Source organism: Polyodon spathula, chromosome 12, assembly GCF_017654505.1.
Source record: "Polyodon spathula isolate WHYD16114869_AA chromosome 12, ASM1765450v1, whole genome shotgun sequence".
NCBI lineage: Eukaryota > Metazoa > Chordata > Actinopteri > Acipenseriformes > Polyodontidae > Polyodon > Polyodon spathula.
This window is the reverse complement of record NC_054545.1, coordinates 9,773,684-9,787,009: the sequence shown is the minus strand read 5'-3', so window position 1 is coordinate 9,787,009 and position 13,326 is coordinate 9,773,684. Positions and strand designations below refer to the sequence as shown.

The 13,326-nt window shown below is 35.8% G+C and overlaps 1 protein-coding gene across 11 annotated transcripts in view; it reads right to left on the bottom strand.

Annotated features, from left to right (window-relative positions):
* The window catches only part of LOC121324638 (E3 ubiquitin-protein ligase HECTD1-like), a 31,190-nt gene extending 21,588 nt beyond the window's left edge, over positions 1 to 9,602 (bottom strand). For all 11 annotated transcript variants that reach the window (XM_041266734.1, XM_041266742.1, XM_041266739.1 and 8 more), the window contains exons 1-7: positions 9,417 to 9,602; positions 6,830 to 7,118; positions 2,527 to 2,761; positions 2,075 to 2,302; positions 1,675 to 1,956; positions 1,176 to 1,446; positions 811 to 887 (exon numbers count right to left, since the gene is read on the bottom strand). In XM_041266734.1, the coding sequence (XP_041122668.1) occupies positions 811 to 887; positions 1,176 to 1,446; positions 1,675 to 1,956; positions 2,075 to 2,302; positions 2,527 to 2,761; positions 6,830 to 6,969 (1,233 nt within the window). In that variant the 5' untranslated portion in view covers positions 6,970 to 7,118; positions 9,417 to 9,602. The remainder of the gene's footprint in view (positions 1 to 810; positions 888 to 1,175; positions 1,447 to 1,674; positions 1,957 to 2,074; positions 2,303 to 2,526; positions 2,762 to 6,829; positions 7,119 to 9,416) is intronic.
* Positions 9,603 to 13,326: the final 3,724 nt, after the last annotated feature.

Here is a 13,326-nt window from a genome sequence, read left to right as displayed (position 1 = left end):
AAAAACAAATTAAATAGTCTGAAACTCACTCTGTTCAATACAGAACAAAAACTACAGAAAGAGAGAGACACTTTTTAGAAAAAAAACCATTTCGTTTGTAAAAAATATTTTAGCATGGCCAGCTCACAATGCAACGTCAACAACATGTAGGGAACATGGAATATTTTTTTGAAGAAATTGGATAAAAAAAATAAAGGATTACTGTATGGCCACATATACAAAAGGGACCAAAAGCAAAAAAATATATATATATATATATATATATATATATATATATATATATATATATATATATATAATTGAAAATGTACAAAAGAATAACAAAATACAAAAACAAAAAACAGAACAAAATTTAAATTATGTGGCACAAGATGGGGCTGTTCACTGCGTCCTGAATAGCCAGCAAGGTGGCGACTCGGGCAACATAACCCTAAACAGCTCTGGCCTCATGCAAATGATCCACAAAAGCGAAAAAAAATATATATTTATCGGAAAATGGGTCCTTGTGCCTTCAATGTTGCCATTTGTTTTATTTTGTAAAGATTGTGTGAAAATGTTTCTTTACTGTACCAAGGTAGGTCTGTCTTCAGCTCAGCAGCAACATTCCAAAACACTTGCATTTAAGGTCTAATATGGTCATCAACCAGAAATACACAAGTAGGAAGCTCCTCTTTCCAATGACATATGAAGAAGGGCTGTCTCTCACAGTGCCCGAGTAAAAACAGTTAAAGGGCCAGGTCACCGGCAGGACATTTAACATCGGGCGGACCCAAAAAGTAAAGTCACAAAAGACAACGTAGGTATGCTTACCATTTCTTGTGTACCAAATGCTGAGGCCCAGTTCAAGAGGGTTTGTCCTACATCATCCATGAAATTGACTTCAAAGGCTAAAATTTTGAAATTAAAAATAAAGTTAAATAAGTTAAAAATGAATACAACTGCATTGGAAAAGGACATTATTCAAAAAGATAGATTTTACATACATATCCCCTACCACAGCTATGAAGAACTAGATGCGTAAAAACACATGTGACATATACACCTTTAATATATCACCAGACACATTCCTCACTTGGGAAAACAAACGTATACTCCGTGTACATCCTGAACACTATGACACTAGTTGAAGGTAAAAAACACACACATCAAAAAATTACTACTAATAAATAACTTACCTCCGGTATCAATAGCATCTATTAACGCATCTGTGTCTTTACTGCGAATGCAGTCTATCAGCTGTCGATGGGAGCGTTCCCCTGAACTGTCCAGCCTTCTCAAGCCAGGGATTCTACCAGTGGATCCAACATTTGACTTTGGCAGAGCTTTCCTCCCTTCAAAAAGCAGCACCAGGAGGAGATCAACCAGTCGCATGGTGTCCAGCACACACCTTTCATCACCCTGCAGTGCGCTCTCTATTGAGTCAGGGAGTTCAGATCTCAGAAGATCCTAAGAGAAACAGAAAGAAATAGAAAGTTTAAAAACACAAGCTTTTTTTTTTTTTACATATATATATATATATATATATATAAAAAGGGGAGACTAAAATGTTAACATCTGCAAAGTAAATATACAGTAATCCCCATATGCAATGTCATTTCAAAAAGGCAATTGTCTGACTAAATACATATAATTTCTTTTGGAAGTTAATGTCAAAATCAACATAAAAATTCTTACATGTGTTACAAGAGGGGAACCCCTGCAGAGTGTTGAAAGCAGGCTGACAATAGTGGACACTTGATTGCTGAGTTTGGAATCTGCTGCTGTTGCGGTTGCTCCAGGGGCACTCCGCCCTGGTTTGCATGTTGAAGACGGCCCAGACACAGCACCTCCAGCTGCTGCCATCCGGGACAGCAGCTCCTCTGTCAATCCATGTTTAGCTAGAGGGGCTGGGTCAACCCCACGGCGGGTAAATCTGTCAGCCAACGAGGCAAAACACCGCAGAGCCCCATCGGAAACCTAAACAAATAAAATATATGAAAATAAGCAAGACTGCCATTTGCTGCACCGAAACAGTGGACAGACCAGATTTTTTGTTGTTGTTGTTATGAAACAGCTGATCAAGTTTTCTTGTTACCTGATGATCTTCATGTTTAAGCAGACTCGATAAAGACTCCACACAGGTTTCCAGTGATGAATCCTGGGGTTCCATTTTTCCACATAGCCTGGACACCACAGCCATTGCAGAATGTAAGGTGTCTTTATGAACGAGATGACCACTGTCCCGAATAAAGCTCAGAACACAGTTCAGTCCACCAGCCTCAAATACAGGACCAGATTCTCGAGTGCATATCAGTTCAAGTACCTAGAAAATTTATTTATGAACATTGCCATGAATAAGCAATCTGCAAATCCCAGTCTAACATTTAGGATGGGATCTAAAGCCACAATCTATCAAAAAAAAGGTATACATTCATTATCATTGCTTCTACTGAGGATACTAGTTTAGCAAAAATGTGTCCAAATACAAGTTCAAAATGTGTAGCTACATTTTTTAATGAAAAGGCAAATCAAATAACATTTTTTTACCTTCACACATTGTTCAGCTAGATCCCTACTGGTGCGGTTATTGAGTTCTACAACAACCAAGCGGTTACAAAGAGCTTTAATAGCTCCATCCACACCCACAATCCTCCTAGTACATTCAGCAGACACATCCAGGTAATAGGTTATGGCACGTGCTGTCACCTCCAGCACATTGTCCGGAGCACTTTCATCCAGAAAAATCTTACATAGTGCTGGTAGAAAAGTTCGTGGGGGACACCTGCATATTTTTGGGGATTAAAAAAAAAAAAAAAAAAAAAAAAAAAAAAAAGTTTAAAAGAGTTAATACCACTGCTTATCTTCACAGGACATAAAAACAGTGTGACAAATCATATGATTATTTGTCTGCAAATATGTTTGAATCAGAAGGGAAAAAGGATGAGTAATTAGGCACAAAGTAAAATTCATACCAAAAATAAAAACGTAATGTATAAAACATGGGAGAGTCAGTGTTTTGGAGCTGAAGCAAAAAGTAAAAAATGCAGATGCCAACTTATGAAAGGAGAAAACAGTAGTATAATTTTTGGTAAATTTAAACACACCGCATTCTGAAATTTAAAAACCTCAATAAAAATACTTCAACACTGATTTAAATTCTGGATTTAAATATTAGTAATGAAGACTGTTTTATGAACCTGGACTGAAAAATTCAATCTCAAAACATTATAAAAATAAATCAAAATAACACCACCAAGAAAGATTCAACATGTTTTTTATTTAAATTTATACTAGTCTGCAACTATCAAAACACAAAATGCTGTATAGTATCCAATAATTATTTAAAAGCAAGTTAAACCTCAAAACCCATTTGTACAAACGTACAGTAATGGGGGGGAGGGGGTATCAGATTTTGAATATTACTGGTGTTTCTTCATACATATGTGAGTGACGCAGTCATGATGTCCACCATGTACACACGTTTTACAGAGAAGCAGTATTCACAGTAGACCTGTGATTCAGACATTCGACTTCTTTTAATGAATGACCAGTCTGTGGTAAATTCCTCTCTATTTCTGACAAGACAACCTCGATCTTTTATACAGAGAGTGAATTTTTATTTTTTTGAACTGCGATTCCTATTTTAATAACTGAAAAGCAACCACGCAAAACGCGATTGATAATGACAGCAAGGCTATTTGTTTTTTGGGGGTTTTTTTGTTTTTTTTTACCTTTTGACCACTTTTTTTAAACTTTTAAATTGCATTCCCTGCCTCGAGATGGTTTCATATGTACCTACATGGACCTCTCAGAACTACATTTCCCATCATTCTCCTGCTCACATAAGACAGATACCAGTGAGCAGGAATCTGATGGGAAATGTAGTTCTGAGAGGTCCATGTGAAGCCATCTTAAGGCAGGGAATGCAATTTTTAAGTTTAAAAAAGTGGTCAAAAGTTTAAAAAAAAAAAAAAAAAAAAAAAAAGTAAAACAATTCATACACCTTACATAAACAGTTGTACAACACATGGGAACATGCAACACAATAAAATAAAAAGGTCCTTATGTACCCTTTAAAAACAATTAATTCATTAACAAAATTAAACAGAAACACCCACACGGTATTGAAATAATATTTCCACACATTCAGGAAGTATCCATCAGTTATTTATTTAATAAAAATTGTAGTATTATATCTGACTATATAATACCAAGGTATTATAGATGACTAAATAATTGATTTAACCATTTTTGATCTAGTTATACCTGCAGGATCTAGTTATACAACTACAGAAGGTGTTAGAGTCCTGCATTGGGTTGGGTGCCCACAGGTGACCCGCAAAAGCAGGTCGGGTCTGGGTCGGACTGTGAACTTTTTAGCGGTTCGGGTGCAGGTCAGAATATACATTTTTTGGGTTAGCCTCGGGTCTGAATTCGAATCACCAAAAACGTTTTCTGTTCTTTAAGCGTACTCGTCTGTAGCCCTTTCCCAAATAACGTATTAAATGGTCAACACACCGGTATTTCCTGCACTAAAGAAGGAGGCGATTAGGGAGGAGTCAGCTGACTAAGCAGCGTTCTCGGTTTGTATTGTCGCTTGTTTGATATGTCGCAAGATCAATTTATCTCGTTTGCTTGGTGGTGTAGCTATTGTATAAACTCAATCTGTGGAGAATGGTAGAAATAGCTGTGTGCGAATGTGAGAGCATGACAGAGGCAGTCAGTGCAGGCAACAGGTACAGGACAAACAGGTACGGGTCGAGCTGCAGGTGTTATTAAAATGGGTCAGGTCGCGGGTAACAAGACAAGACTGCAGCGGGTTGCGGGTCCGGGTCATAAAAACTTGACCCGCGCAGGACTCTTAAGGGTGTTGAGTAGATCTTTCATGGAAAACATTATCTTTTTTTTCCCCACCACAGTTCTAACTTTTTTTTTTTTATTGTATGAAAGAAAAATATCCCTTTGGTAGGTTCACTTTTATGAAAGATTCAGGAAGAACTGCAAAAAGGTGTAGTTTAAACCCAGCCCAGGATATACAGTAAACCTCCAGGGACACAAACCTGAGTTCTATCTAGTTACTTGTGACATAGAACATGACCCTTTTGTTGACATCAAAGTTTTTAATCTACCATGGATAACCTAATCATGTGATCCTCAGTCTAAACAGTTTGCTATCCAGTACACAGGCTATCTGTGTTCAAGAAGAATTCTGTCCTGAATGAATATGCCTGACCCAAATTCAGCTTACTGATTAACCTACACCATTTTGATTGTTCCACTAATCTTCAGTATGACAAATAATATGAAGGAAAGCCTCCCACAAAGTGGTGAGCCAATTAAGAAATTAAGACTGAGGTGTGTTTAAAACTTTTACTATTTTGTAGCACAGCCAGTCAATGTTGCCTGTCAAATCACATCCCCTTTCAACAACTCTAGTTTCTGACCCCAGGAATGCTGACCAGTACAGATCCATTATTTTTAACACTGTAACAATTTCACCATATGCATGTTCAGGCTGTTACATTCCTTGTTTTAGCATAGTTCTGAAATAGGAGAAAAGCAAGATGGTCCCAATTTCCTTAGACTGGTCATCAAAAAAATAAATAAAGAAAGAAAATCAATTGTTTTATTTTAGGATCTTTTGGTTCTACTGCATCAGTATTGAATCCCATTCTGTGTTGTAAATTGTCTCACCACGTAAAATTGACTAAAAATCAGATATGTTACTCCTATAATACTGACAATTATGTCACCCTTATCTGGCCCTGGAGATATTTGGTAAGTCACCAACAAACAATTAACATTGTGCATATTGAAATATGTTGTGGGACAAATTTCAACTTGCCAAGCAGGCTGAAGATTGTGGTTTTGTCTTGCCCTGTTCCAGCCCCAATGATGAACAGAAGGATGTACAAGGGCAATGATCCACCAAACCACCATCTGGTTGAAAACATTTCCCTTTTCAAACCTATTAAAGGGCTGCTGCTTGATTTTAAACAAAGTACAATATGCTACATGTGAATGCCAGCATAGCTTGTTGATATTGATAGAGGTTAAAACTATGCGACAGTTAATGTTTACTGTACACTACCTGCAACAGAACTTTTCCATAAACAATTCAAAGAGGTGGTATTCACACCTCAATTCATGTTTGTTGGCCTAGAGCCCTCAGATGTTTGCAAGACTGTAACCCAACTTCGCAGCTCAGCTCACTATATTGGGAAGGTGAGGTTCTACTACAACAGGGGGGTCATTTAATCTGTGTCATATGGGATGTTAATTTACATGTGCGTGACTGTGGGGGAGTAGTTTAAGGCATCTAGAACAATTCAGTCACCCGGTAAAACAATATTCAATAACCTCCCACCACCCCCAGTGGCTTTGTTTTACATTTATTGTTCATTAATCATAATCTGTAGGATTTGGACAAGCCCTTTATGTTATTTTTATTATAAATTGGCAACACAACAAGGCAAGGCAAATATTTACCTACGCAAATTAATTTACCACAAGCTAATGTGCAAATTACCTAATGCAAACATGGCTATATTAAAATTCACACAGCACAAAGTAGATAGTCTCTAAAGTTTAAAAGGCTTTACATACAACAAAAACATTCCACAAACACTATTAGAAAATCAAAGCTAATTTACAACAGAAAATAAATTCTAAAAGCTTACATATTTCGCAAAGTAGCATAACCCAATACTTCACCACATCCAACAAAGGGCTTAACTTTTTTCTGGTTTACTATTCATTAGTGCACCAAATTACAGACAAAGTTAGGATAAATGACCACAGCAAGGTGAAAGCAGGCAAGCTGAATTTAGGCAATTGTACAGAGACTTACGTTTCAAAACATCGATCAACATTGTCCGACATCAAAAGCAGCATGCACAGCTGTTCCAGTGCTATCAACTGCATATCCCTTTCGTCTCCCTGCCCCATCTGCAGCCATTCCAGCAGTGTGTCGGGGTCCACATCTGCCATGCTTCTTGCCAATATCCAGCCAAATCAACAGAGTTAAACTCAGTGATTAAAGCCTGGAACTGAGAGAAGCTGAAAAACAGCAACAGCAAAAAAAAAAAAAAAAAAAAATCTTCACTTCCTTTCCACCTTCAGCCTCATGCAGTCTTCACCTGTACAATTGGAAAAAATAACAATAAAATGTTATATTAGTTCAGCCAATATTGCTTTGTTTTATGTGTGCTCAACCTAAATATAATCATGCTAGCTCTAGAAACCCAGCTATTTTTACTCACCGTAATAAGCCATCTTTTCAAGGTTCAGAGTCTAAACTGTAACCATCAGGTAACAAAAAAAGCCCTCTAGTGTAAGCTGTTTAGGTTGCTGCTTAAGAAACGAGAAGCTAGGCTTCTTTGTCAGTCTGGCTGCCTAAAAGAAGGCTTCGGATACAGCCAGTGTCTTCAAACTGAATCAAATGACAGCTTTGCAGTTCCCTTTAGTGTAACTATTTATTGCCTACTAAAGCGACAGCCTGCACTTGTTGAAATATTCCTTAAGTGAACTGTGTTCACATGGTGGAACTCTGAACAATTACTATGCTATTGTGTGAACAGTTTTAAAAAGATAGCTAAACCTAACTCAACAATAATACTGGTAATCTGTACACTGTATAAAACTAAACTTTGAAAACTACAGCTTGGTATTTGTATTACAGGCAGTCCTTACTGCCCCCATCCTTCTAAACAACCTATTTAGCTGAATTATATTTTTAGACTAATTATTATATATATATATATATATATATATATATATATATAATATATAATATATATAGTACATATCATAACAATAATAAAAAATAGTACAATATCAACAATAAAAAAATAACAAAAGCTTATGTCCCCCAGAGCACATGGCTGACCCAGGATTCGGGTGTCAAAACACTGAACTGAATTCAGGTATCAAAGCAAGATTCCAAAAATGCAAGTGGTATGCAACATTGGACACACATGGGCTCCAAGCAAAGTTTTGTAGGCATGAGGCTTATTAATCAAACATTTGCAAAACAATTGTTAAGAAACTCAATTATTGTACTAGTCTTGGATTGTTTATAACTTTTAATTTGTTTAAAAAAAAAAAAAAAAATACCATAGGATTAGTCTGAGAATAGTTGTATCCATTATCAAGCAGGGCAGTTCAGTTGAGGTCTTTATTCAACCGAAAGATAAGATAGAAAACAACCAGATTTTTACACAGTAGATAATCAGGGATTAAGCTCAACATTTTTTTTTTTTTTTTTTTAAACATTTGGCGACTGACGAATTAAACTGCAAACTCAATCCAGTACTACAGTTGTCATTTTATTTCTTTACTGTCCCCAGTTAACTGAAACCACACACACTTAACCTACTTTGATTAAAAAATACTTTACCACTAAAAACAGCATGCACAGAAAGCTTATTTGTACATAGATTTGTATTTTTATTTAAGGTTTAAAGTTAAATTATCAAGGCAGTGAATATTGTACTATTAAGTGTTTCTTTAAAATGCATTCTGTACTCCCTCAGGACACCCATAAGTAGACGGAGTATTGGTTTAAAAAAAAAAAAAAAACTATTTACAGGTGTTTTAAATGCGCTGGGTTCGACCACCAACAAGTAAATAAGTACTTTGAACAAAGCTTCTGTGACATCATCATTACAGCAAATTTTTATCTAACTTTCTTTCAGTAAATAAACAAATGTTTAATCTGCATTTTATTTTATTTATTTTAAATGGCTTACATGTTCCTTAAGATTAGACTCTTATGAATATCCGGTATAATTTCCAGAACTATTGTCTTTGTTCATAATAGAACATTGTGTTTGCCATGGTATATCCTAATTACAAAACAAACCATGGCAAGTTGTTTTCTGAAGTATATAAACTTTCTACTAAGATATAAAAAGAATCTGAACCTTATTTGACATGATATATATATATTTTTTTTAAACACATTTACATTAAAACAATACTGGAACTGCGGTTAACATGTCGCATACATATACATGTCTAAATGTAATTTTAAGCAGCATTGGTAGACAGCACTATTATATTTTAAATTGAAAATTAAATCACTAATATGTTGTGGAAAAGTTTTTAAAATATTTCATGATAATGGCAACACTAACAATAACAAAACCTCAAATGCTGTGGCTAAAGTAAACGAACACACGTCATCAAAACATACTCGTATTCTTCCAAGATCGATTCATGTAAGTAATATTGTATTCCTTTGTTCGAAAATGTACACGAAGAAATGTTAAACTAGTCGTTGTTTTGGTCATTCGTCTAAATAAGGCCTAACATCTTATGTCAAACCTCGAAGCTCAAGTTACAAGCTATGCGCAGGCCTCTGCATTGAAATCGGCGTTGCGTCCCAGGAAACCGCGGTGTTATGTTTAAAACCCCGACATTCAAGATAAACTTACCCATTGACGGAAGAGAAAACAAAAATATTTACTGACAAATGTAACAATAAATAGACTATCGTTCCCCTTTTCTTTCTTAACGCAACCGTCAAAAGTGGAAGAGAGGAATATTCTTCAGACTGAAATAGAGAGTTGTTCAGGGGAAAAGTGAGTGAGGCTGAAGCTCCCCGTCCACATCACGAGTCTCTCTGCATATCATCATCACCCAGACGGTGTTGTAATACAGCAATGGGAGTGTGAGCTCGTCCGTCTGCAGGGGATGCTCTAAAAATATTGTACACTGTACTGTACTTACTGTCTTTGACTACAGACTTTTTATAGCTTTCTTGACAGTAAAAAACACTCTAAAAACCCATTAAATTTATTTATTTGTTTATTAGTAAAAACATTGATTTATGTATTTATTTGATTGTAATTGTGTTGCGTATGTATCTATTCGTGTATTTCTTTTTTTAATGTTTTTTTGTTTTTTTTTTTTTTTTTTTTTTTGTTTTTTTTTTTGTTTTTTTAACTGGGATACACCTACCTACATGATGTAAATAAAACATCAATCGAATTTGAAGAACCAAAATGTCAATGCTTATTGAAGATTTTCTTTTTTTTTTTGTTTTTTTTTTAATGAAACCTTTAGACACAGCCAATTTTTTGTTGTTATGTATTATGTTTTATTTTTCCTACAGTCCTCAGAATTGGAGGTGTTTTGCTCCTGTTTGAAAATGTATGTGTTTTTCACTCATGGAATATTACTGCTTGTGCAAAGTGATAGATGGACAGTGGTTATTGACACCTAGTCCCCTGCTCACAAATGGAAGTTATAGCCCTCCCTACAAACTGTACTATCTTTCTCCTTTCAGTTTATCCTGCCATACATTTGAGAGACTCCAGTACTCTGCTGAGGCTTTAGATCTAATGCAGGCTTTGTTGTGTGTAATTCACTTGTCTGGTAAATAAGAACTTCAGGACCACACTGTTTATTTTTTATGTTTTGTTTTTTGCCCAATGTTAAAAGCTTTTTGTAAAAGTGGTAATGCACTGACTACACAATCCCTGACTGTCTCCTATCAATTAGAATCATCACCATCAATTTACAGTATTTCACTTTTAAACACAGACAGCCTCACAAAGCTGGCCACACACACTGGAATGTAAACAAGGTTACTATAACACCAGGCTTGTTAAAAGACTGAGGTCAAGGGTGCCCTGTGTAAAACTGTTTCACGATTGAGAAAGTCACATTTATTGAGAAAGTTGTTTTTTTTTTTTTTTTTTTATTGAGAGTATGATCATTTGAAATGGCCACTAAATTTCCGTCTGTCCCCCTTTCCTGAAATCTCAATACAGTAGCAGTTTCTCTTTTTAAGAATCACGATGGTAGCTGTATTTTTCAGTAAGACTACTCTATTAACAGTGTGTCATTTTGTAACACTGTCTCAGTGATCCATTTATAGGCATGCTCAAAAGGTCCTCAGATTGCTTGCTTTACTTTCAGGAAGTCTGTTGTTTGGTCATTTCTTCACTGCAGTGACTTTAAAGCAGGGCACTGGCAGCAAAGCATGACAGTCAAATTACAGTCAGAGGCTGTTGTTCTACAGTACAGCATTACTGCTTACTTGCATTTGCACTGTTTGTCTGGTTTATTGTCTGACTGAGTTCATATGTTGGATTGCAAGATTAGGATTTACTATTAACATTATCAATTTGCTATTATTATGTACTTTGCTATCATCTCCAATACTGGAATATTCAAAAAATATTTGTTGGTTAATGCAGTGGTTTGATGATGCAGTGCTTTGAAATCTGAGACAAATGCTGCCTGATTTTGGCCAATACTCATTGTGAGCTCAGAATTAGTAATTTTAGAAGTCTTAGAATTTGAGTGACACAAGATGGTTACCATCCAATAATTAGAAAGGGTCGCTATAGGCCGCTCTGAGCTCATAATCCCTTGCATACAATGTTTCTTTTCTATGCTTAATTCATTCCATTTGAGTTCAACTGTAAATAACCAGAGCAATGTGTTAAAAAATAATTTCCTGCAAAGTGCCTTACCTACTGAAAAGAGCCTGCTCATTCTGTCTTAAGCCAAACACACCTGTATAATCTAATATCTAATTGATTTTGTTTATGCCCTGTTCAATAGCTATCTTATTAAATAAATTGTTTTTGGTAGCACTGTAGGCTGAAGTTACCTCCATTTATGAAGCTGGAGTAACAATCTGAACCTCCCCACATCCCCCCCCCCCCCCACACACACACACATGGTTCAAGCCTATCCCGGGGTGCTACACTATCCAGGATAGTTGGGTCACTGTGTCATTGTAACACTGCAACACTTTTCCAGGTTGTCTAATTGACTGCTGATCACAGAAGACTACATTGAGATGTGTAAAGTCAGATCTCGTAAATCCTACATGACTGTAAAATGCACCAGTGTGAAACGTAAAAAAATCACGGGCGAGTCTCTGCAAAAGCTTTTCTCAAATAATTTAATCAAATATGGGATTGCACAACAATGTATTAAGCACGTGCTTCTTGTATGATGCCATAAAGGTTAAGAAAAACTTGGAAAACATGCTTGATTGAATCTGCTGTTTATACTCCTTCCTTAGATCCTTTCAGTCTGTTTAACTCTGCAGTGGAAGCCCCTGCAGTCAAACTGGGCAAGTAACTGAATGTTTCATTGTGCTGAAACATTGTTTATACATTATATGGTAGCTTTATCTCCTCAGGCAAGGTGACTTCACTTCCATTGTGAGGCACCTTGACTAAATGACAAAAACAATCCTGTCTTATAATACAAATCGAATGTGTCTCTCATCTGGACGATTAAGGTATGTAGCGCAGGTGAAAGTGAATACTGAAGACATGTACAACACTTTGTTATATGGTTAGAATACCTGTTCTATGAAGGTCTCGCAGCGCTGTTAGAACTGTCCCAAAAGCACTCAACAAATTCTCCTACTGGTGGTTCATTTGGGCAGCTAAACATGTGGGCAATTGAAAGACGCAGTAGTTTGGAAAGGAGAATGGGATAGGAAGCATTTCCCTTCTAATTTGTCAGGGTTATAGCAAGGGTGTCTAACACTACATTTATCTGTAAAACAACTGTCTCAATTATGATGAAACTTGGTATTAACATTATTTAGCATTCATTATTAAGGGTATCAGATTGTGGGGATATACAGAGGTGTCTCTTTTTTACATTTATAGTATCTTGAGAACAAAATAATTTATTCCTCATACTTTAAATCATTTTAATATACTTAACAACACTAACTCTTCATTTGCTTACCTGATGACAGACATAGCTCTTAAATACTGCTTACGTAATTTTCATTGAAATATTCATTGCCATTTTCTATTCTTATACTACTCTGAATATACAGTCATGGTATAAAGTCATGGTCATCAACCTTTTCATCATACTGATTTAATTTTGAATATTCATCAAGTGCAGGGGATGGATGTTACTGGCATATTTAATTTCCATAACCCTTTTAACTCACAAGGGATATACATGTCCCACAAATACAAATTATGCTAACGTTATTATTTTTTAAATTAGATTATTGTAAAATGTGTTTCTTTTTAGTTTGCCAAGGGTGTGACTGATTAACACAAACTGTGTTGTTCTTAAAATTAAACATACCCGGGAATGGCTTGAAAACATCCAATCCTTAATAAGCTCACATGCCTCCCTATACGTATGCTAACCCATCCAGGAAAATGGATATTTGCTCCCAGATCAAAAGGAATTTGCAACAAAAATAACATCTGTTCTTGATTTAACAAAATGGCAGTCAGATTCCTCTATAATCTTATTTAGCTCAGACTTTTCATGCATTAACGGTGATCTTACAAAAGATTTATAGTAGAGAAGAAAATAAAAGAAAAACCAACACGCCAGCAA